Source organism: Sus scrofa, chromosome 9 (assembly GCF_054392235.1).
Source record: "Sus scrofa isolate SSC_HxYL_T2T_F1_AM1 chromosome 9, Sscrofa_HxYL_maternal_Yorkshire_Landrace_v2.0, whole genome shotgun sequence".
NCBI lineage: Eukaryota > Metazoa > Chordata > Mammalia > Artiodactyla > Suidae > Sus > Sus scrofa.
The window spans coordinates 71611674-71633357 of record NC_139391.1 but is presented as its reverse complement, the minus strand read 5'-3'; the positions used below and the strand labels follow the sequence as shown (position 1 = coordinate 71633357).

At 45.7% G+C, this 21684-nt stretch overlaps 1 protein-coding gene across 38 annotated transcripts in view; it reads right to left on the bottom strand.

Annotated features, from left to right (window-relative positions):
- SRGAP2 (SLIT-ROBO Rho GTPase activating protein 2) overlaps positions 1 to 21684 on the bottom strand; it is a 279310-nt gene that overhangs the window by 150684 nt on the left and 106942 nt on the right. For all 38 annotated transcript variants that reach the window (XR_014815658.1, XR_014815666.1, XR_014815655.1 and 35 more), the window contains exon 3: positions 18290 to 18482. Coding sequence is in view for 23 of the 38 variants with exons in the window: in XM_084976859.1 (XP_084832985.1) it covers positions 18290 to 18482 (193 nt within the window). In the remaining 15 variants the exon portion in view is untranslated. The remainder of the gene's footprint in view (positions 1 to 18289; positions 18483 to 21684) is intronic.

The window sequence follows — 21684 nt, the reverse complement described above, 5'->3', positions numbered from 1 at the left end:
GAATCATGGCAGGCCCAGGGGTGGGGGGAATGTCCACAGGACAGTGCTCAGTGTGTACTTTGGCCTTTTGAACCTGTGTTTTGGTCCGAAAGGCTAACAAGAAACAAATCCAAGACCTTCAAACCAGTTTTGAAATCAAATTAGTAGTAGCCATGCCTTTTTTAGAGGCGCGGGTTAGCAAATCTGAAACTACTTTGCGTACACTCTAGGAATGGGCAATTAAATACACCCATTATGGGTCATGGGTACCAGGTTTCTCAGGGTTCAGAGAAAAGAGTTACAAATACAGAAAGAGGAGAAAGGAGAATAAGACAATGGAAGATATCCATGTGACCTCACAGGCTTCAAAACAGATAACATATAGAAAGATAAAGGAATACATATAGAAGTATGTGGGTATGTGTGTCTGTGTGTGTGTCTGTGTGTGCACCTGCAGAGAGGTGTATCCTACCTCTGCTGGCTGAGGGGGACCATAAACCATGGTACTCCAGTCACAAAGGGCACCATGGTTTCTAAATATCATTCCTCACTGAAAGAAACAAGGGCTCTTTGAAGAAATGGCTCCAGAGCTGAGGCAAAGAAAGTACAACACGTACCTAAAATAACCTGTTGCACCAGGAAGTATAAGAATACTCAAAGATTGCTGGGAACATGTCAAAAGGACACAGGAACCAACCTGAAGCCACTAGCCAAATTGGGGACAATATGAGCATTAAAATAAAGGTGGTAAAAGAGGATAACCTGTTGAATAAAGTCAGAAGCCCGGAGTTCACACTGACATAAACAAACCACCAGGCAGACACAGGGAGAAGACAGAAAGCTCTTCCTTACAGGAGAATCCCAACTGATAAATGCAGACGGGATGTTGGAACCTGGAAAAACTACCATTTGGTAACCATCATCAGAATAACTGACTCAAGCAAGAATCCATCAATAAATGCTAAAAACTACTGGGTGTAAGGTTGGAAGAATAACATGATACCCACATGGTCTCAAATTCTCTCTCCAAAATCTATGCATTAATTACAAAGCACAGAATAACTTGATGGTACAGAAATCTGTCAGACACCACTTTAACCAACTGATCACCAGCAATGGGACGAAGCATCAGCAGTGCCTCCAGACATGATACACAGAAGAACACAATACCGTTTCTACGGTATTCCTGCACAAAAGTACATAACCTGAATAAAGAAATGTCAGACATGAACAAAAGTATCAAATTAGAGAACATTCTATAAAACAGCAGGGCTGAATGTTCCCCCCAAATGTCAATGTCATGAAATACAAAGAAAGACTTGGAAATCTTTCCACATTAAAGGAAACTGAAAAGTAAGACAAGGGAATGAAATGCAGAATCTTGGACTTTCTTTTGCCAAAAAGGAACTATTTGGAACAAATGGTAAGCCTGAAAGTCTGTGGATTATATAGTATTATTGTGTCAATATGAACACGCTGATTCTGATAACTCTACTACCATCGGGTTCAAGAACAACCTTTTTTTTAGTAAATACATACTGAAGTATGTAGGTTTAAAGGGGATCTGGTTGTTACTTATGCTCAAGAGTTTCAGAAAAACAAAATATGTATGTGTGTGAGTTGTGTGCGGAGAGAGAGAAAGAAATAAAAAGCAAATGTTAATATGCTAACATTTTTGGACAATGTGGGTAAATGGTATACAGAAATTCTTGGTACTATTCTTGCAATTTTTTCCTAAGTCTAAAATGATGTCCAAGAAAATTGTAAAGATCCCATTCTGGATGAAAGTGAAAGCATTTCTCCCATTTTCCTTTGGCAATCAGTATATACTAGTTTGTGTTATCTTTTTTCATATAAACCTTCTGTCTCCCACATGACACAACAAGCCTCCTGCGGGCAGAGGCAGGGTCCCATAAATCTTCGTGTCCCCAGCGCCCGCCAGAGCCTGTTGGTCACTGCTGATGAAGAAGATGAAGCCAAGTGCCTATTATTGAATCATATATAATCCAGGTGACTAAAAAGGTCACTCGGCAATTCCGGCTCCTCAGTCTTGAACTCTATACTTTGTCAGAACATGCACATGAGCATGGGGCGGGGGGAGGGCATGCACACACACACAAACACACACACACATGCATACACAACCTTAAACTAGTTCACATTAAATGGTAACTTCTATAAGCTAGAACACTGGCTTAGTCTTCTGTGCATATTTAATTCCTAGAAAAGCCCTAGAATAAGTGCTGAATAAATGTTTGCTGAAAGAATACATGAGCCTTGACTACCAGGACTGGTGTTCCCCCAAACCCTAGGCTAACTCACACAAGGGCTAGGAGTGGATTTGTTTTCCAGAAGAAATAATAGCACAAGGATGTTCCTAGCCTCCAAAATAGATGAAAAATCTTCTTTGTCTTTTTGTCCTTTTTAGGGCCGCAACTGCGGCATATGGAAGTTCCCAGGCTCGGGGTCTAATCAGAGCTGTAGCGGCTGGCCTATGCCACAGCCACAGCATCTCGGGATCCGAGCCACATCTGCGACCTACACCACAGCTCACCGCAACGCCGGATTCCCGACCCACTGAGCAAGGCCAGGGATCGAACCTGCAACCTCATGGTTCCCAGTCGGATTCGTTTCAACTGCACCACGACGGTAACTCCCAAAAAATCTTATTAAAGATTTTCAAGCCAATTCTTCCTGGCTAGAATGGCTCAAAAACAGGCCCAGACCTGATACATCCTTTTTCTTCTGATTAAAAGGTTAGAACTTTTCTAAAGTCTCTTTAATTTGGTATCAAGAAAGGCTACTAAGGGAGTTCCCGTCATGGCTCAGAGGTTAACGAACACAGCTAGCATCCATGAGGACGCAGGTTCGATCCCTGGCCTCGCTCAGTAGATTAAGGATCCAGCATTGCCATGAGCTATGGTGTAGGTCACAGATGTGGCTTGGATCCTGCATTGCTGTGGCTGTGGTGTAGGCCGGCAGCTAGAGCTCCGATTCGACCCCTAGCCTGGGAACTTCCATATGCCATGGAAGACAAAAAGACAAAACAAACAAAAAAAGCCTACTAGAGATGTACATGTATTTTTTCTACTAGAGATGTACTATGTATTTTTTCCATATGGCTTCCCTGAACCATGCTGTAAAGTAAATTTCCAATTCATTCATCCTCTGTCTGGAAATTCAGTATGTGTATTGGGGGGCTGGGAGTGGGGTGAGGGTTAATAAAAGAGGCAGCACTGAATTAAACTTTTTTTTTTTTTGGCCAAGGCCCTGGCTTGTGGAAGTTCTTGGGCCAGGGATCAAATCTGTGACACAGCTGTGACCTGTACCACAGCTGCAGCAACACTGGATCTTTAAGCTGCTGTGCCACACAGGAACTTCCAGCACTGAATTCTTTATAAGCCATGTTACCTTCACTCACTTCCAATTAGTGATGTATTGAAGACCTGGCAAGACAAATACTGAGAATGTACCAGAATCAGGTTAGCATCCAAGACAAAGCTCCTAACAATACCAGTTAATCTGTATTAGAAATTCCTGAATGGCTTCAGAAGGTGCTCCGGGAAGAGCGTGGGCATGCCTGCCTGAGTGTGTGCATGAGTGCGCGTGTGTGTGTGTGTGTGTGTGTGTGTGTCGGCGGGGGGGGGGGGGGGGGGGGACTTGGTGGTAGGTAAGGGCACACATTTCTATCCAGGACCAGAGAGAACAGAGCAAAGAGGTGGCTGGCAAATCCAGTCCATGTATAAAGAGGCGGGGTGGTGAGAAGAGCAGAAAATCAATAAATCTAAGAAGCCAAATCTTTCTTAATTGTGCCTGACTTCCTAGGTGGATCTGATTTCCATTCATTGTCCACTCAATGCCTGTGCTTTGTCCTCCAAAGGAAATGTCTGAGGCATCATTTCCACCTGTACGCTGCAGCATCAATTCTGCACAACTTCCTCCTTTGCTAAATCCTCGAGATGCTGCCTTATAAATGCAAAGAATTTCAAGCATCAACAGAAACCCCCACCCCACCCCCAGAACTTGGTTCTGAACATCTGTTGTTTACAAGGGTTCAGGCTGAGAGCTGCCAGACTTGTTCTGCAACCTCTACTTTAACACAGAGGCTGCCAGGGAGGGATGTCTGAATTTCATGCAAGGATGCCCTGTCCCAACTGCTTAAGCAGGAATCGGCAAACACGGCTCAGCATCCTCCCGTTGAAGATAATCCTAGTTTGTTCGATTCATTTTCTAATCCTGGTTCTTTAACCAGCTGTACCCAAACTATGTTAAGAAGAAGAGCTGTGCTCATTGATCCTCCTTGAATTAAAACCCGCGGGGCACTGATCCAATCATCAGTGGGGGTATAGCAGGACAGGAGATGGCGAGACGGATTTCAACTCTGAAAAACCCAAAACCCTATTTTTTTCTCATTCTCCCTGAGTCTTTCCTTAACCCTGGGCTCTTTGCACACGACTCTGTTTCTCTTCAGAGCCTGATACTTCGGTGAAGTACAGAAATTAGACATGAAAGTCTTTATTTCAATTAACTTGGGACGAAATCTAATAGAGAGCATAACTGTGATCCTTAACCTCCCCTGGCAGAGCCAAGCGTGAGCGCTCCCGAGCCCTCTACCTTCTTCCCCCTGCTTCCCAGTGACGACCGAACCCTGCTTTACACGGGGTCCTATTTTTAGATCTGTGTGCCCATGCGCACATGTGTGCTTATTATTCTCTCCCAGCCTGTCTGATTTTCCCCGTTTCAATTATGAGAGTCCTCACGGAAGAGACTGTCTTTTCTTCTTATCTTGTAAACCCTCCCACTTACCACAGTCAGCTCCCAATAAAGATGACATGGCTTCTGCCTTTAAAAGAGAACTGGATCAAAGTCAATTCACTTAATTGGCTATGAATTCCTGAGAAGGAAAAGATCCTGCAAACCCGCCTCACATTGCTTCCTGTGTCTACTGTGGAATTATGAGGGGCTTACAAGAGCCAAGGAAATGAATACTTAAAAGTTCCCCTGTGCCCAGCACTGTAGTTAAGGGACACGGTCACCAGGGCTCCAGCGAGCTGAAAGCCTGAGGTGTGTCTGCTGACATTCCAGCGGCAGAGCCTGTGAGACACAGGAAGCCCCCAGCCTCCAACATCCTCCCAACTGTGCATAAAAAGCATGTTTTGCTCCCAGTCTGCCCTCTATCATTCTCTGCCCTAAAAGGATAATATGAAGCCATTTACGCAGAAGCTTGGAAGCTTTCTGTTTGGCCTCCTGAGACAAACAACCCCGTAAACCACAGTCTGTTAGGCTCATCACTGAGATTTGTGCTGCCCTGGCCTGCTGGTCTTGATGGTGGCCCCTGCAGGAGGCTGAACACGACGTGTATTATTTTATTCGCCCAGGGTGCAGTGGGGACCTCTGGACCTCCACACGGTGCCTTTAATGATTTGGCAATTAGTACTAACTATTAATTCCGTGAGGACAAGGACATCAGAGGGTGACGGAGAGACAAATTACCTCCTCTGGACGATGATGAGCCTGGATCTAAAAATAACACGCCAGGGTTAAATACCTGGTTCAAGGTAGTTCATGACACCTTGTGACTAAGCCCGCTTAGAGGACAAAACACACAATTGCTGAGTTTTTATAAGAACTGGACATACAATTATAGAGAGTCACATAATTACAGATTTCCTCCCAATGCAGCCATATCAGAAAAATCAAGAGGCAGGAAGAGGGCCTGTCATTCGTGAGGTCCCATGGGAGTCACCGAAGAAAATGGAGACAGACATTCTATTACCTAAGGCCAGGCTTAAGAATGCTTAACTCTGCAGGGGAATAAATGGTGAGTCTAATTCGCCAGGGTTTTAACTCGTATAGCTATATTTGGTCCCAACTCCCGAGGACAAGAAAAACTGCCACAGCTACTTACATTTATTCTGGGTCAAGCACTGTCCGAGGGGCTTCCCATACATTAACTCATGTAATCAGCATAACAACTTCACAAGGTGGATGCTGTTATTACTCACAACTTACCAATAAGAAAACTGGGGCAACTAAAAACCTTCATCTAAAATCACATGGCTTGGAGCTCCCATCATGGCTCAGGGGAAACGAATCTGACTAGTAACCACAAGGATGCAGTTTCGATCCCTGGCCTCACTCAGTGGGTTAAGGATCCAGCGTTGCCATGAGCTATGGCGTAGGTCACACACGTGGCTCGGATCTGGTATGACTGTGGCTGTGGCGTAGGCCAGTGGCTACAGCTCTGATTTGACCCCTAGCCTGGGAACCTCCATATGCAGCCCTTAAAAAAAAAAAAAATTTCAGGAGTTCCCGTCGTGGCGCAGTGGTTAACGAATCCGACTAGGAACCATGAGGTTGCGGGTTCGGTCCCTGCCCTTGCTCAGTGGGTTAGCGATCCGGCGTTGCCGTGAGCTGTGGTGTAGGTTGCAGACACGGCTCGGATCCTGCGTTGCTGTGGCTCTGGCGTAGGCCGGTGGCTATAGCTCCGATTCAACCCCTAGCCTGGGAACCTCCATATGCCGCGGGAGCGGCCCAAAAAATAGTAACAACAACAACAAAAAGACAAAAGACAAAAAGACAAAAAAAAAAAAAAAAAAAAAATTTCACACAGCTAGTAGGTAGAAAATTCAGGATCACAAGCCCAGGAAATCTGGTTCCAGAACCTGTGATCTTGACAATCACCTTCTGCAGTGATGATAATTACATCAGCTACTATTTTTTTGAGCATCTAGTAAGTTACAGGCATTAGGCTGATGCTTTCTATGTATTATATCTCATCTTTAGAACAACTCTTCAAGGCAAGCGTGACTCTCCACATTTCACGGATGAGAAAACTGAAGTGAGACGAGGTTAAGAGACTTGGTCAAGGTCACACAGCTGTAAGTGGCAGATCCAAATGTGTCTGGAATAAAGCTCTCGGTTTTTTTCTGCTAAGCCACAAAGTCTTCCAAAGAGATTTCATATGAATTCTTTCTCTGTTCAAAAGACAGGCCACCCCTCTGTCTTGATGGTCCCCCAAACTGCCTTGTATCTCTTCTATCCACCCTCTTTCATCCATGTGAGGAGACTGCCCAACTCTTCCGAAAAGGACCCAACTGTCGGAGATCCCGTTGAGGCGCAGTGGTTAACGAATCCGACTAGGAACCATGAGGAACCAAGTCCCTGCCCTTGCTCAGTGGGTTAACGATCCAGCGTTGCCGTGAGCTGTGGTATAGGCTGGCAGCTGTAGCTCCAGTTCAACCCCTAGCCTGGGAACCTCCATATGCCGCGGGAGCGGCCCAATAAATAGCAAAAAAAAAAAAAGGACCCAACTGTCACTTAAGGTTCTATATGGCCCAGGCCTGTGAAAAAGTCACCAACAGACCTTTTGTTAGTCTCTAAATAAAGTCAGCTTGAGTCACGGCAAAAGAAAGCCAAGCTTTGCTCAACACCAGATGCTAATTGTGGGCAAAACCTTCCTCAGAGGGACAGACAGCTCCCAAATGTGTCCCAAATGAATGAGTGACACACTGGTCCCAGGAAGTAAGGGGTTCTACCTTCTGGCAGTTTCATGCTTCCTCCTGCTTCCCTCCCCCAAATCACCCCATACTCAAAGGGGAACTTTCTGGTTCTCCACCCCTTCCTGATTGGCAGTCACGGCTATAACATTCTCCCTGGCCAGCTAACTTTGTTTTTCAAACTAATGCTACCCTAGGAGGCTGATGAACAACTTTGAACTCACTTCCAGAGGAGAAATCCATCCGCAAGAGGTGATGTAACTGCAGAGACTGTGCACGTTCAAATACTGGGCCCAAGGCCAAGAACGTGGACACTACACGGATTTCTCTTTAATTAACTGTGTACCTAACCTCCCCTGGAAAGGAGTATTGCAGGTTGAACATCTACCAGATTCCTGAGATACCTAAGCCCTACTCCCTCACATCCCTTCCAATAGTTACACTCTTCAGAACCAGCCAGATAAGCAGATTCACATTCTGTGTGCATTTCCTTAATAAACTACTTATTCAAGGTGAGCAAGAATAGGATATTGTCTCGTTCCCATCCCCAGGACCTAGCTCAATGCCGGTACAGAATTAGGTCCCCCAAGTGTGTCCTGAATGAATGAACAAATAAATATATCTTTCAAATTCCTTTTCACTCTCTGCAATCTGAGGACCACAGATACAATGAATACTTCCCTTTTATAATGCCTAAACCCTTACTGTGGGAAATCCATTATTTCCACAGCCTCAACCATCGTCTCTCTATGAATATGCCCAAATCTCCATCACCTCAACAATCCACACGTTTGTCCTGAATACAGTCCTTCATTTTCCATCAGTTACAGAAATATCAGCTTCCATCTCCTTCCAATATCGTTTTTTTTTTTTTTGTTTTTTTTTTTTTTTTGGTCTTTTTAGAGCTGCACCCGCAGCATACGGAGATTGCCAGGCTAGGGATCATCGGAGCTGTTGCCACTGGCTTACGCCACAGCAATACCAGATCCGAGCCACATCTGCGACCTACACCACAGCTCACGGCAATGCTAGATCCTTAACCCACTGAGCGAGGCCAGGGATCGAACCCGCCACCTCATGCTTCCTAGTCGGATTCCTTTCCGCTGCGCCACGACAGGAACTCCTCCTTCCAATATCTTAAACTCAACCTCCAAAACCCAGATTTCTCATATTCCAGCCCTTCAAAACCAGCTCCTTCGCCTAACTTTGGTATTTCTATTAAAGGCCCCATTAATCTACCAATCACCCAAGTCCAAAAGAAACTTCGCAGCCCTCTTTCTTTTGTGCCTCCAAGGTTACTTGAAACCCAAATCCCATCAGTGAGCAATTCCCGCAGACTCTTCCTGCACCAGGTGTTTTCCATTTGTCTCTAGACTGTAAGCTCCAAGAGCACAGGGAACAGATCTGTCTGCTGGGCATGTGTCTGGCACATGGTACGAGCACAATACATACTTGCTAAATGGACTGAAGGATCAATTTCTATTCTTTTCGTTCCCACCCTCCCAGCCTAATTTAGATCCTTCCTACCTCCTGTGACAACTGGTTTCACTGTCTCAAGTTCTTCACCATGGAGCAAACCACCACCATTAAGGTTAATCTTCCTTAAGCAGAGTTCACACCTTAGCTTGGACCCTAGCAGCTTCCAGTGTCCACGGCATAGACCCAAATCTTAGTCAAGAGTCAACGTTTGCCACGATACGGTCTTCACTACTTTTGTCTAGTCTCTCCATATATACACATAACCCCAACCAAGCCAGTCGCCTAACTGTACCCCAAAAGTGCTTTGTACTTTCCTCCTGACTATAATATCTTCCCCTTTCCGCTCTCTCCATTTATCAAAAATCAATTTGTAATCAAGGACTGGTTCACATCCCGTTTCCTCCCTGAAAGCTTCCTGACTCATCAACTGCGCATCCCGCTTTCTGTAGTACATACTTGGTACTGACCCCATCTTGCCTTATACTGAAGATTTGTGTTATTATGTCAGGCATGATTTATCCCTGATTGGATTATAAACTCATGCAGGAAAGATACATGACGTCTTATTCTTTGCATCTCTCTCCTCTAAGAGTCTAGAGGAAGACCTTGAAAATGTTCAACCAGGAGTTCCCATCGTGGTGCAGTGGTTAACAAATCTGACTAGGAACCATGAGGTTGCAGGTTTGATCACTGGCTTTGCTCAGTGGATTAAGGATCCGGCGTGGCCGTGAGCTGTGGTGTAGGTCGAAGACGCAGCTCGGATCCAATGCTGCTGTGGCTCTGGCGTAGGCCGGCAGCTATAGCTCCGATTAGACCCCTAGCCTGGGAACCACATGCCATGGGAGTGGCCCTAGAAAAGGCAAAAGGACAAAATAAATAAATAAATAAATAAAAATGTTCAACCAGGAATTCCCATTGTGGCGTAGCAGAAATAAATCCAACTAGTATCCATGAGGTTTTGGGTTTGATCTCTGGCCCTACTCAGTGGGTTAAGGAGCCAGTGTTGCTGTGAGCTGTGGTATAGGTTGCAGATGTGGCTTGGATCCTGCGTTGCTGTGGCTGTGGTGTAGGCTGGCAGCTGTAGCTCCAATTCGACCCCTAGCCTGGGAACCTCCATACACCTCGGGTATGGCCCTAAAAAGCAAAAATAAATAAATAAATTTTTAAAAAGCAAAAAAAAAAGTTCAACCAATATTTATTGTTGAGAAGGAAAAGCTGGAAGAAAGACAGAAAAGATGTTGGCCATGGGTTATAAAGTAGCATAAGGTCTCTGTAAGGGACACAGTGGGATAGAAATGAGAGCGTATTCCTCTAAAAACTTAACAGGAAAAAAAAAAAAAAGCCTACCTCAAAATAAAAGAAAGAACTAAGTTATTCAAAGCAGGAGATCAAAACCAAATGAGCTATGACTGAAAGGTAATTTACAGCAAGTCTATGAAAAAAAAAGAAAAAGAAAAAAAGAAAAAACAGCCAACGCATTATCAATTAGAGTCCTGCTGGGCAATATTAACACAGATTCCACTTAAAAGAGACAATCAAAGGCTTAGCGACAAATAGGAATACATTCAGACTCTTCAAGGAGCCAAAGAAAATGCAAGAGCATCTTCCCTCGGAAGATTTCCTACCCTCACATAATATTATATCTCTGCTCTTCATCAAACCAGGCAGATAGAATTTCAGACATTAATAGGGCCCTCCCACAATTCAAAGGGACAGAGGAAGCCCTATTACCCATCTTAAAACAAAGCAGAATACGATAGATACAAATAATTGCTAGAGTTCTACCTGTAGGGGGAAGAGAAGGGGGAGTGGATACCCAGGATGAGACTCTGCAATGGAGTCAGAGTTGGGTGAGCTTTATGAGGGTGTCTGCACTGAGACAGTGTGGGAGAGGACACAAGGTGAGCAGGAGAAAAGCAGAAGAGGAAGCAAAGCCAAAGAGCAACAGGGTAATGGCTTCTAAGGTAAGGAGTTGTCCAAGAGAAGATGAAAATAGCAGTTCAGCAGTGTTTGTCCCTAAATGTGGTTACTTAAAACTAAAAAAAAAAAAAAAAGCCACCCAACCTAACCCAGTATGAGGGGCTGAAATCTAGCCAGGTTGAGAAACTGGCCTGGAAGAGGGTGGGACGAATCCATGTAGACCAATTTTGGCCCTGGCCAACCTGCCCCATCCCAAGTTGAATAGTTTCCATGTCCCTGAGACGCGTCTGTCCAGGGCTGCCGCTGGCAGTTGCTCTCCTGGCAGCACAGGGAGACAAATTCATGGCATTGCTGGGCCAACAGCTGCTACGGCTCTGGGGGAGGTGACGAGTGCCCGCCGAGATGCTCTGGGCAGAGAATGAACTATTCTAGGGACCAGCCCTAGAATCAGCAAAATCAGGCCACACTTCTCCAGGCTGAATGAAAATACAGTACAACTGCCGCTCCAGAGACCCAGGAAACCCACAGCCCTTCCTCTGTCCCAGCTTCTTTAACTTCAGTTGCTTCTTGCCCTCACGTTTGACCCATCTTTTCTATTTCCCGGGGCACGACTGCAGTCTCGGCCCACATTAACCTTAGGCCCACTGCCATCCCATCCTTACAGCCTCTCTGCTCCAGCTGATCTTATGCACGGTTGCCATGGTTACCTTTCCGAAGCAGAGCCGTCCATAATGATGCTCAGAAATTATCAATGGCTCCCCCAGGCTTGCAGAATAAAGCCCAAACTCTTGTCACCTGGCATTCATGGACCACTGTAATCTGATCCCTCCCAAGGTTTCCAGGCTTAATGGCATTATCACATTTACCATCCTGTTCTTTGGCAAAACAGGTGACTTAACCTAGCAGTTTGGTTTTTTGCAACTCTGGTGCCTGTATCAACACTGCTCTCTCTGCCTCAACGGCTTCCTTCCCGATCTTCTTCCCTCCCTTCTACAATTTCTGCATTGTCTCAAAGGAGTTACAAAAGCAATCCCTTGCATTGGCACCAGGGTAAGAAGGGTATGTTTCCATTTCCCATCCAGTGAACTTCACCCCCATAAAGCCCTCTCTTCTCGGTGCATTTATGGCGCTTTACAAAGTGGAGGAACGGAATGCTCTTTCATACACCTGCCCTCTCGCAGATCACACACAGACAACGCGGCAGAGGCTGCTAACTGTCCCCCACTAGTTCCCCCCTCTGTCTATACTAATAAAACTACTCTCTGGTCACCAGAATAATATCACCATTAGCCAGCCTCCCTTGCAGCTCAGTAAAGCATGCCAGTCAGATGTGAGCTGAGGGACATATGTGCCACTTCCAGACTGCACCCTTAAAGGAAAAGGATATACCTGCCCCTGGGCTCTTGTGCTTTTCCCACTGGTTGGAATGGGGACATGGTGGCAGGGAGCCACCTTGGGTCACACAAACAAGGGCAAGCCTCCAGGGGTGGAATAAGGAGCCTGACACAGCCCTGGATGGCTAAGACCCAGACAATTACACGAGAGAAAAATCAACCTCTACCTTGTATGGGATACTATTATTTGGATCTATTAGAACGGCTAAACCAGACATGCCTAAAAAGCCTTTCCTGGGCCCAAAATGTTAATTTTCAGTTGCTAACAAATGTTTCAAGCTTGGCCTGGTGGTGGTGCAGCCTGCCAAGCGCCAGTTCAGCTTTAGCGGCGTGCTTGTCTGGGCACAGCAACAAACACCTGAACACTGAGTTCCCTCTTACAACACAGAGGGGACAGTGGAAAACTGCAAGCGCTGCTGCGAGTGTTAGGCTGAGAAGTCGAGTCTCATCACTGGATGAACAGCACAAGGTTAGAAACCATCAGCCCCAAGGCGTCCTCAGACGCTAGCTGGACTGAAGCAGGCAGACCACGGATTCAACTGTGGCAAAAAGAACATTGAAGACAAGGTACAAAATGCTCCAAGAACCATCAGGTGAGGGAGAATGCAGAATTTCACACATATTCTTACAGTAACAGAAGCCACCTACTCCATGTAAAACGCATATACGATTTTAGGAATAAATTATGTATGCAGGTAGGATGCTGTCTGGATTCCCCCACTGACCTTCTTACCGCCTTGCCTGTGGTGAAAGTGTATGTCTCTATTGGGCTGGACCCCATGAAACGGCCATTGTGTGACCAGTTTTGTCCCCCCAAACTGAGCAATCTCATGGTTCACTCTAACAGATTGAAAGCTCTTGGGTTTGAGGGTCGTTTTAGTCATCTTCGCCTCTCTCACAAGGCCTTAGAATGGGAGCGTACCAGTAAGAACGACTAGCTTTAACTTTCACAGATCTTCTATTTGAAAGACACCATTTCCATCAGACAACACGATCCTACTTTACCTTCCATCTTTTTTTTTTGTCTTTCTTTTTTTTTTTTTTGTCTTTTTGCCTTTTCTAGGGCCACTCCTGCGGCATATGGAGGTTCCCAGGCTAGAGGTCTAATCAGAGCTGTAGCCACCAGTCTACGCCAGAGCCACAGCAATGCAGGATCTGAGCCGTGTCTGCAACCTACACCACAGCTCATGGCAACACCGGATCCTTAACTCACTGAGTGAGGCCAGGGATCGAACCTGTAACCTCATGGTTCCTAGTCAGATTGGTTAACCACTGAGCCATGACGGGAACTCCTAACTTCCATCCTTTTAAGTTCTTAAAAAAAAAATTTCACTCTCACCTTCCTTGGTTCCCCTCCTTCTTCCCTCCCTTACCCCCTCCTGGTAACTTCTCTTTCTAGTAATTAACACTTTTTATTTTTTAAATTATTTTTATTTTATTTTTATTTTTTAGGGCTGCAGCCGCAGCATATGGAAGTTCCCAGGCTAAGGGTCGAATCGGAGCTGCAGCTGCCGGCCTACACCACAGCCACAGCAACTCAAGATCCGAGCTGGGTCTGTGACCTACACTACAGCTCAGGGCAATGCCAGATCCCCAACCCCCTGTGCGAGGTCAGGGATCAAACCTGCATTCTCATGGATACCAGTCAGATCCGTTTCTGCTGTACCATAATGGGGATTCCTATTTACTTTTATTCTTTTGTCTTTTTGGGGCTGTACCCATGACATATGGAGGTTCCCAGGCTAGGGGTTGAACAGGAGCTACAGCTGCCAGCCTACACCACAGCTCACGGCAACGCCGGACCTTAACCCAGGGAGCGAGGCCAGGGATCGAACCCACAACCTCATGGATACTAATCAGGTTCATGACTGCTGAGCCACAAAGGGAACGCCTAGTAATTAACACTTACTACTCCCTAAAGTTGAATGTGCCCCAGCCTTGGGTCCTGGTTTTGGTTCTTTGTTCTTCTTGCTCTTCCCTGAGTTCGTATCATTTCATATCTCGCATAATCACTTCTACACTTGAGAATCTGCTCTCCATTCCTAGTCATCACCTCTTACCTCAGTAGTACCACATCTCCACGTGAAGGCCTCCCACTGCCCCAACACCAACCTGTCCAGAGCAGGCTCCCCATTCACAACAGGTCTTCCCTCAACATCCTCGCTTCTATCAAGATGGCCCCATTCTTCCAGGTCACCAGGATAGAGACATGGCATCACCTCCGACCCTTACAGTTCTTCACCCAGTTACCCAGTCCCCTCCAGGGTCGTGCATATTTCCTGACTATATGCCCTTCCTCCCCATTCTTTTTTGCTCTCCCACTGTACCTGGATTATCCCTCCCACCCACAACCCCCACCTTGGCCTTCTCTGGCCGAAAAACACATTCTTCTACCATTTTTCCTCTTATCGCTCTCCCACACAAGAGCCCAGAGGGCTCACTAGCATGCTGTCACATCAGATCGCAACTCCCCTGCTTGGCTGTCAAAGAACCACTACGAGGTCTTCTCTACTTATCGAAACCTTCTCTTCCACTGCTTTTGAAAATACCCGTGTTCTCGTAATATCTTGCACACACCTTTGTGAAAGCCCTTTTTGACACTGTATTATTTCCATGTCTCTTTTCCCTATGCGCCAAGATCCCAGAGCTTATCTCAGTCGCTACAGAAATCAGCACAGAACACAGTACCCAGTAGGCATTTAAAAGGGTCTGCTGAATAAGTAGATTGCTATTCAAGATCAGATCCTACAGGAAGCTCTTCAAGGAACCTAGCCATAAAATGACAGCCAAAGGAGTAGGAAGTCCCCTCTATGAGTGCTTGCAGCCCTTTGTCCTTTCGTTTTGCAACACTTACCCTCGACTCATCTGTGTGATGTGTTCAGTGCCTGTTTCCTCATTCTGCTATAAGTGTCATGTGGAAGATGGTACTTGTTCACTGTTACAGCCCAGACACTGTTCACTTGTCTGTCCTGAAGGAATTCAGGAATGTGCAATGGACATTTGTTGAATGAGTAAGAACCTTCCTTTTTTTTTTTTTAATTGTTAAAGTGTCTGATTTTTTTTTTTTTTTTTTTTTTTAGCCCCACGCACAGCATGGGGAAGTTCCCGGGCCAGGGACTGAACCCACATCACAGCAGTGACCCGAGCGACTACAGTGACACAGCCCGATCCTTAACCCACCAAGCCACAAGCGAACTCCAAGAACCTTCATTTTAATGGAGCTGGATTGCCCACTAGCCCCTCTCCTGCCTCACCACCAAACATTTCTGCTTCCTCTCTCGTGCACCTGCTCTCCCACACAAATCTACTTTTAAAGCCTAACCTAAGTCCCACTTGCTTCATGAAAACACTCCTCACTACTCCAGATTCTTTATCTATCTCTGATGATTTATCACTGACCTCTTATCACATCGATAGTCTACAGAAAACCAATGATCTCTTAATGAGGCCATTAGTGTCTTTATTCTCTAATTGCTTCCTATATTAACAATCTTTTCTCTCCCACCAGATATGGCCCCCTATGAATACACACAATAAACGTGCCTCGTATCTTCTGGTGTTTGTACAACACGGAGCACATCGCTGGCTCTCAATAAACACTCACTGGCTGTTTGGGGCAAAGGAAGTCAGGTACCAGCTTTATCAGAAGGGAAATCAGTTCTTCCAGCCTTGGAGAAAATACCCTGTTTCTTGTAGGTCATCTTGATCAGGGCAGTTTAGCATATCTCTACCTTAATTTATAGCAAATATATCCTTAAGCTAAGAATATATTATAGTACTGAAAAATCAAATGCTATTTTAAACTTAGGAGGAGTTTATCAAGAGAATAAATCCAACTTTGAATCAGTTTTCTAAAGCAAATAATTCCTTCCCCAAACCTTCATTTATCACATACTAAAATAACATTTTATTCTCTCAGGATTGCTTATCATAAAGAGAACAGGACTTGGAAAAGATAAGGGACTCTGAGGACAAAACATCTGGAAGAAATTCTCATTCTGGCTTCTACTGAAAGTGTCATATGTTCTCCTTAATCTGAGCCTCCATATTCATTGCTCAGAGATGGCTTGTAAAAATAAAATTGTGTCCCAAGTTATTAGGACGTAAACAAAAACAGAAAATAGAGGGAAGTAAGATACACTTGGCGTTAATTCTCAAATTCACTCATTTGTTTACTCATCCAATAACACTGGATGTATTATCCAATGGGAGCATGCATTAGCTATTACATTAGGCACTGTGGGAGACTGAAGATAAATCGGAAAAGCGCAGGGAGGGTCATATAAGGCAGACACTGCTGGATATCCTAATAAAAACAACAACAGGAGTTCCCAGCGTGGCTCAGCGGAAACGAATCTGACGAGCATCCATAAGGACACAGGTTCGATCCCTGGCCTTGCTCAGTGGGTTAAGGATCCAGCGTTGCCGTGAGCCGTGTTGTAGGTCAGATCCCCTGGTGTTGCTATGGCTGTGGTGTAGGCCAGTAGCTACAGCTCTGATTTGACCCCTTGCCTGGGAACCCCCATATGCTGCAGGTGTGGCCCCAAAAAGACAAAAGACAAAAATAATAATAATAACAAAGAACAAGAACAACAAAAATGCTATAAGAGGGAGACTATTCTTCTGGGAGAATAGGAAAAGTTTCTTGAAACAACTTGCAATATGCATTAAAAGATGACTATTGCTTCGACATGCAGACGTGAAGAATGGACACCTTCAGTTCAAATAACAGTTTAACCAAAGACCCAGTGGAGTTGCTGTTCTGTTTGGCTATGGTATAGTGGAGCAGAAACAGGAAATAAGGTTGGAAAGCTAGTCAAGCCAGATGTAGAGGGGCTTGAAGACCAAGCCAAGGGGGTGCACAGTGTTGTGAATAGCGCAGCACCTCTCAGACTTAACTGTGCACACAAATCACCTGGGGATCTTGTCACAGCTGATCTGGGGATGGGACCTGGGATTTTGCCTTTCCAGCACCCAGGCTGTGCTGATCTTGGGAGAACACATCTTGAGTATCAAGAATACAGACAGCGGGGAGCCACTGCACAGAGAAGCTGCCCGATCCCCAGTGTGTTCCAGGAAGATGACACCTGATAACAGTGCACCAGGCAGACTGGACTGGGGAGAAGCTGGGGACTGTGGTCCCCAATGCTGATTGTTAGAATCATCTGGGAAGCTTTTACACCACAATTTTACCCAGGCCTTATTCCCAGAGATTCGGATTTAATTGATCTGGAGTGGGGCCCAGATTTCAGCATTTGAAAAAATGTTCTCCAGGGAATTCTAATGTGCAGCCAGGATTGAAAACTTCTGCTATCGATGACACAGCAAGTACTCAAATCATTCAGGCAGAGATGATGATGAGCTAAACCAGGGCAATGGCAGTGAGAATAGAGTGAAGGGGCCAGTCGTATAAAATATTGTAAATGTGGAAGGAAGAGAGCTCAGCTACTGTCTGTGCAGCAACTTAGAAGAAGGGCTGCAGCATCATTTCTGCCCGTTAGAGACAGGTGGATGAAATGGTTAAGAACTCAGACTCTGGAGCCAGACTGCCTGGGTTTGAATCCCAGCTCTGTTATTTATTTACCAGGGGTGTGTGTGAGTTGTGAGTGAGAGAGAGGGGAGAAAGTATTTATTTACTAGGGGTGTGTGGTTTGTGAGTGAAAGAGAGAGAGAGGTATCTTGATCAATTTCTTGATGACCCAGTTTCCTCATCTGTTAGCTGGCAATAAAAGAAGAACTAAATATGGAGTTGTGAAGGTTGAATTAACATAAATGTAAAAGCCCTTAGAACCATGCTTGGCACATAGGAAGAGCTATCAAGCTGTTTGATGATTTTATAAGCATGGTTTATCATCTATTTCGATCTCTCCAGGATGTCAAACGGCACGTAAGACAGATCTGGAAAAAGAGAAGCTCTTGAGGTCTCCCAACCCTCAGCCAATGTGAGGTCACTAGGTCACCCGTTTCATGAATACAGTTGCCTCCCTCCATCCTGGACCCCATTCCCAAGGTCCCTACTTGAACTGCTGGTCCTTGGTGCTTCTCGTCTTGGCCAGGAAGCGCTCTGCCAGCTTTTCCAGGTTGCGGGAGTAGTCCATCTCGATCTCAGCCTTCTTCCGGAAGAAGTCCTGGAGGTCCTGCAACAGCTGCACCCGGAGCTCACACTGCTGGTCCAGGCATTTCATCTGCTCTGTGAGCTGAGCGCGGATCTCTGCAATAAAAGCCAGGTGAGGCAGTCAGACAGAGATCCCTGGAAAAAACCAGAACGCCAACCTTGACCCCGTCCATTTAGTTGTTCCCTGATCTCTGCGAAACGTAAAGCTTTTAATTTAAAAAAAAAAAAAAAAAAGGCAAAAAGCAAGCCCATACTGGCCATGTGATGGGAAGCATCACCAAAAACTCACCAACTCTTTTCAGACCCTTGGAGAACAATGACACCATGGATCAGCTAAATCATTTAAAAGATACTGTATATAGCACAGGGAACTCTACTCAATATTCTGAAATAACTTGTATGGGAAATGCATCTGAAAAAGAATGGAAATACATATATGTATAACTGAATCTCTTTGCTGTACACCTGAAACTAACACAACACTGTAAGCCAACTATACTCTCATAAAATTTAAAAAAAATTAAAAAATAAATCATTTAAGAGAAGCTGCTTATCAGATATAATCATATTCAGAGCTACCACTTAAGAAGCAACTGACTGCTCCTTTTCCAACGCAGTGTCAGAATCGGGGCTGTCCTCTGGCAGGGCGCCTAATGAATTCTCTCATCCTAGTAGGTAGGTACTATTTTTATCCCTAATTTAAAGATGAGAAAACCGACTCTTGAGGAAGTCAAGCTATTAGGTGGTGGAGCTGGGATTCAAACCCACACAGCGTGACTTAAGGGCCCAAACTCCAACCGTTTTTTGTTTTTGTTTTTTTTGCTTTTTTTTTAGGGCTGCACCCGTGGCATATGGAAGTTCTGAGGCTAGGGGTTGATTCGTAGCTGCAGCTGCCGGCCACAGCCACAGCCACAGCCACTCAGGATCCTAGCCGAGTCTGTAAACTACAACACAGCTCACGGCAATGCTGGATCCCTAACCCACTAAGCAAGGCCAGGGATAGAACTTGCATCCTCATGGATTCTAGTCAGATTTATTTCTGCTGCGCCATGACAGGAACTCCTCAAACTCCAACTCTTTAAACTTTCTCCCATTATTTCAAAATGTTTTTCTGCAATGTCATTAAGTAGGGGGAGGAGTCGGGATATTTTAATGGAGATAGAAGGGCAGTGGCAATTAACTATGAAACAAGCCCCCCCCCCCAACTTCTAGGCAAGCAAACCATTCACCGTCAATCAGATTCCATTCCAATATCATTGAATGTAAATCAGTCTTCAAGAAGCTGATAGTTTCACCAGCAAATATCACTCATATCTCTGCTGCTTCATCCTCACGGATGCTCAGAGCTTCTGCTGTGTCAAAGCTGGAAGTATTTCTGGTGAAGTTACTCTAGCGCAGCAGCTTTCTGGCTGGCCAGCATCCTCATACCGGACTAGCAAGCACCCTCTCTGGAAATGCAGCAGTGGCCACTCCAGATACAACCAGATCTGCCTCAAATGCAATAGTGCATTTGTTCCTGACAAGAGACCTGGCACCTGCAGGAAGCAGCTTGTCAAAGCCAGGCTGCTTTTCAGCTCAGGGAAGGCCTGCAATGCATATCTTCCTGAGGTTATGTCCCAATCTCCATCTGAGTCACAATGGAGTCATTTCTTTCATCTCCTTCCCCCCAGAAGCCTGCTCAGCTCCAATGTCATAGGAAGTGACAGTGACTCCACTGCCAGGGAAAAAGAGCACCTGTATTATTATGCCTTTCCTTATGCACGCACCAAATTCATTCCCCAGTAACAGAACTGTAACAATGCTTTCTGTCTATGCTCAGAAATGCATGGGGTGGGGGTGTAGGATTTTTTTTTTTTTCCCTTTATGGCTGCACCTGCGGCGTATGGAAGTTCCCAGGCTAGAGGTTGAATTGGAGTTGCAGCTGCCAGCCTACACCACAGCCATAGCAACGCCAGATCCAAGCCTCATCTGCAATCTATACCACAGCTCATGGCAATGCCGTATCCTTAACCCACTAAACGAAGCCAAGGATCAAACCCACATCCTCATGGATACTAACTAGTTGGGTTCGTAATCCACACACAACAGGAATTCTCAGAATCCAGAGTTTTCTTCTGAGCTGTGGATAAATTAGACGTGAATCCAGGAATGGAGCTATGATGTGGAAAAGTCTGCCAACCACTCCTTCTATGAAGCAAAAGGGATGGGTACATAGTGCATTTACTCTTGCCTTGGAGTAGCTGGGGGTCCATCATCCACACCGGTCTTTATTTTTGTCTCTTTCTTTTTACAGATATCAGGATGTACCACCTCTGGTCCTTTGGGGGTGATCTCAGGTGATCTGTAAATGTAGTTCTCCCCTTCTTCGTCCCCCTGCCTCCCCCGGGCCAACCATCAATGCCAACCAGGCCTGGGGTGACCTCACCTGAACTGAAACTGAGCACCGGAGGATTGTTTCAAGCAGACAGAAGGCTGAGCAGAAAAGCCGCCTACCTCATCACTCATCAAAGCTCTCTTGTTCTCTGTTTTTTTGGAGTCTGATTACAAGGGTGTAGGGGGAAAGATCTGCAGAGGGCATGTCAGGCATCTGGCTCTTGCCAGGGATTTCTGGGCCTCTTAAAGGCAACAGCCCTTGTCGAGACGCCTCCTCCAGAAGGCATCCGCCCCACTTTTATCTCTTTTATTTATTTATTTTTTGGGGTCTTTTTAGGGCCCAGCCCGCAGCATATGGAAGTTCCCAGGCTAGGGGTCAAATTGGAGCCATAGCTGCCGGCCGACATCCCCCCGCCCCCAGCAACGCTAGATCCAAGCCTCATCTGAGATCTATACTGCAGCTTGTGGCAACGCCGTATCCTTAACCCACCGAGTGAGGCCAGAAGTCGAACCTGCATCCTCATGGATACTAGTCAGGTTCTTAACCCACTGAACCACAGTGGGAACTCCCTGTCCCACTTCTATCTTTGATAGACAGAGGGAGTAGCTGGCAAGAGTAGCCACTGGGTGGGCAGGCTGGGAGGAGAGGCCATTCACAAGGCTCACTGATACTCCTTACAACTTGTCCATTAAATAAGAATCAGGGTGTCTGGGGTGACAAGGCTTTCCAGGTACCTAGTCAGTAACAGATGTACAAGAGGATGTGGACAGGCAAAGGGGCTGTCAGCCCTCCCTGAGTCACTTGTAATTAATGTAAGACTTTGCCTCAATAAACTCCCTAACCAGGGGAGCAGAGAAGGGAATGCTTTAGGAGAGTTGATGTCCACCTTTGCCCAAAGAAGAGGAGGCTAAGCAAACTCCCACG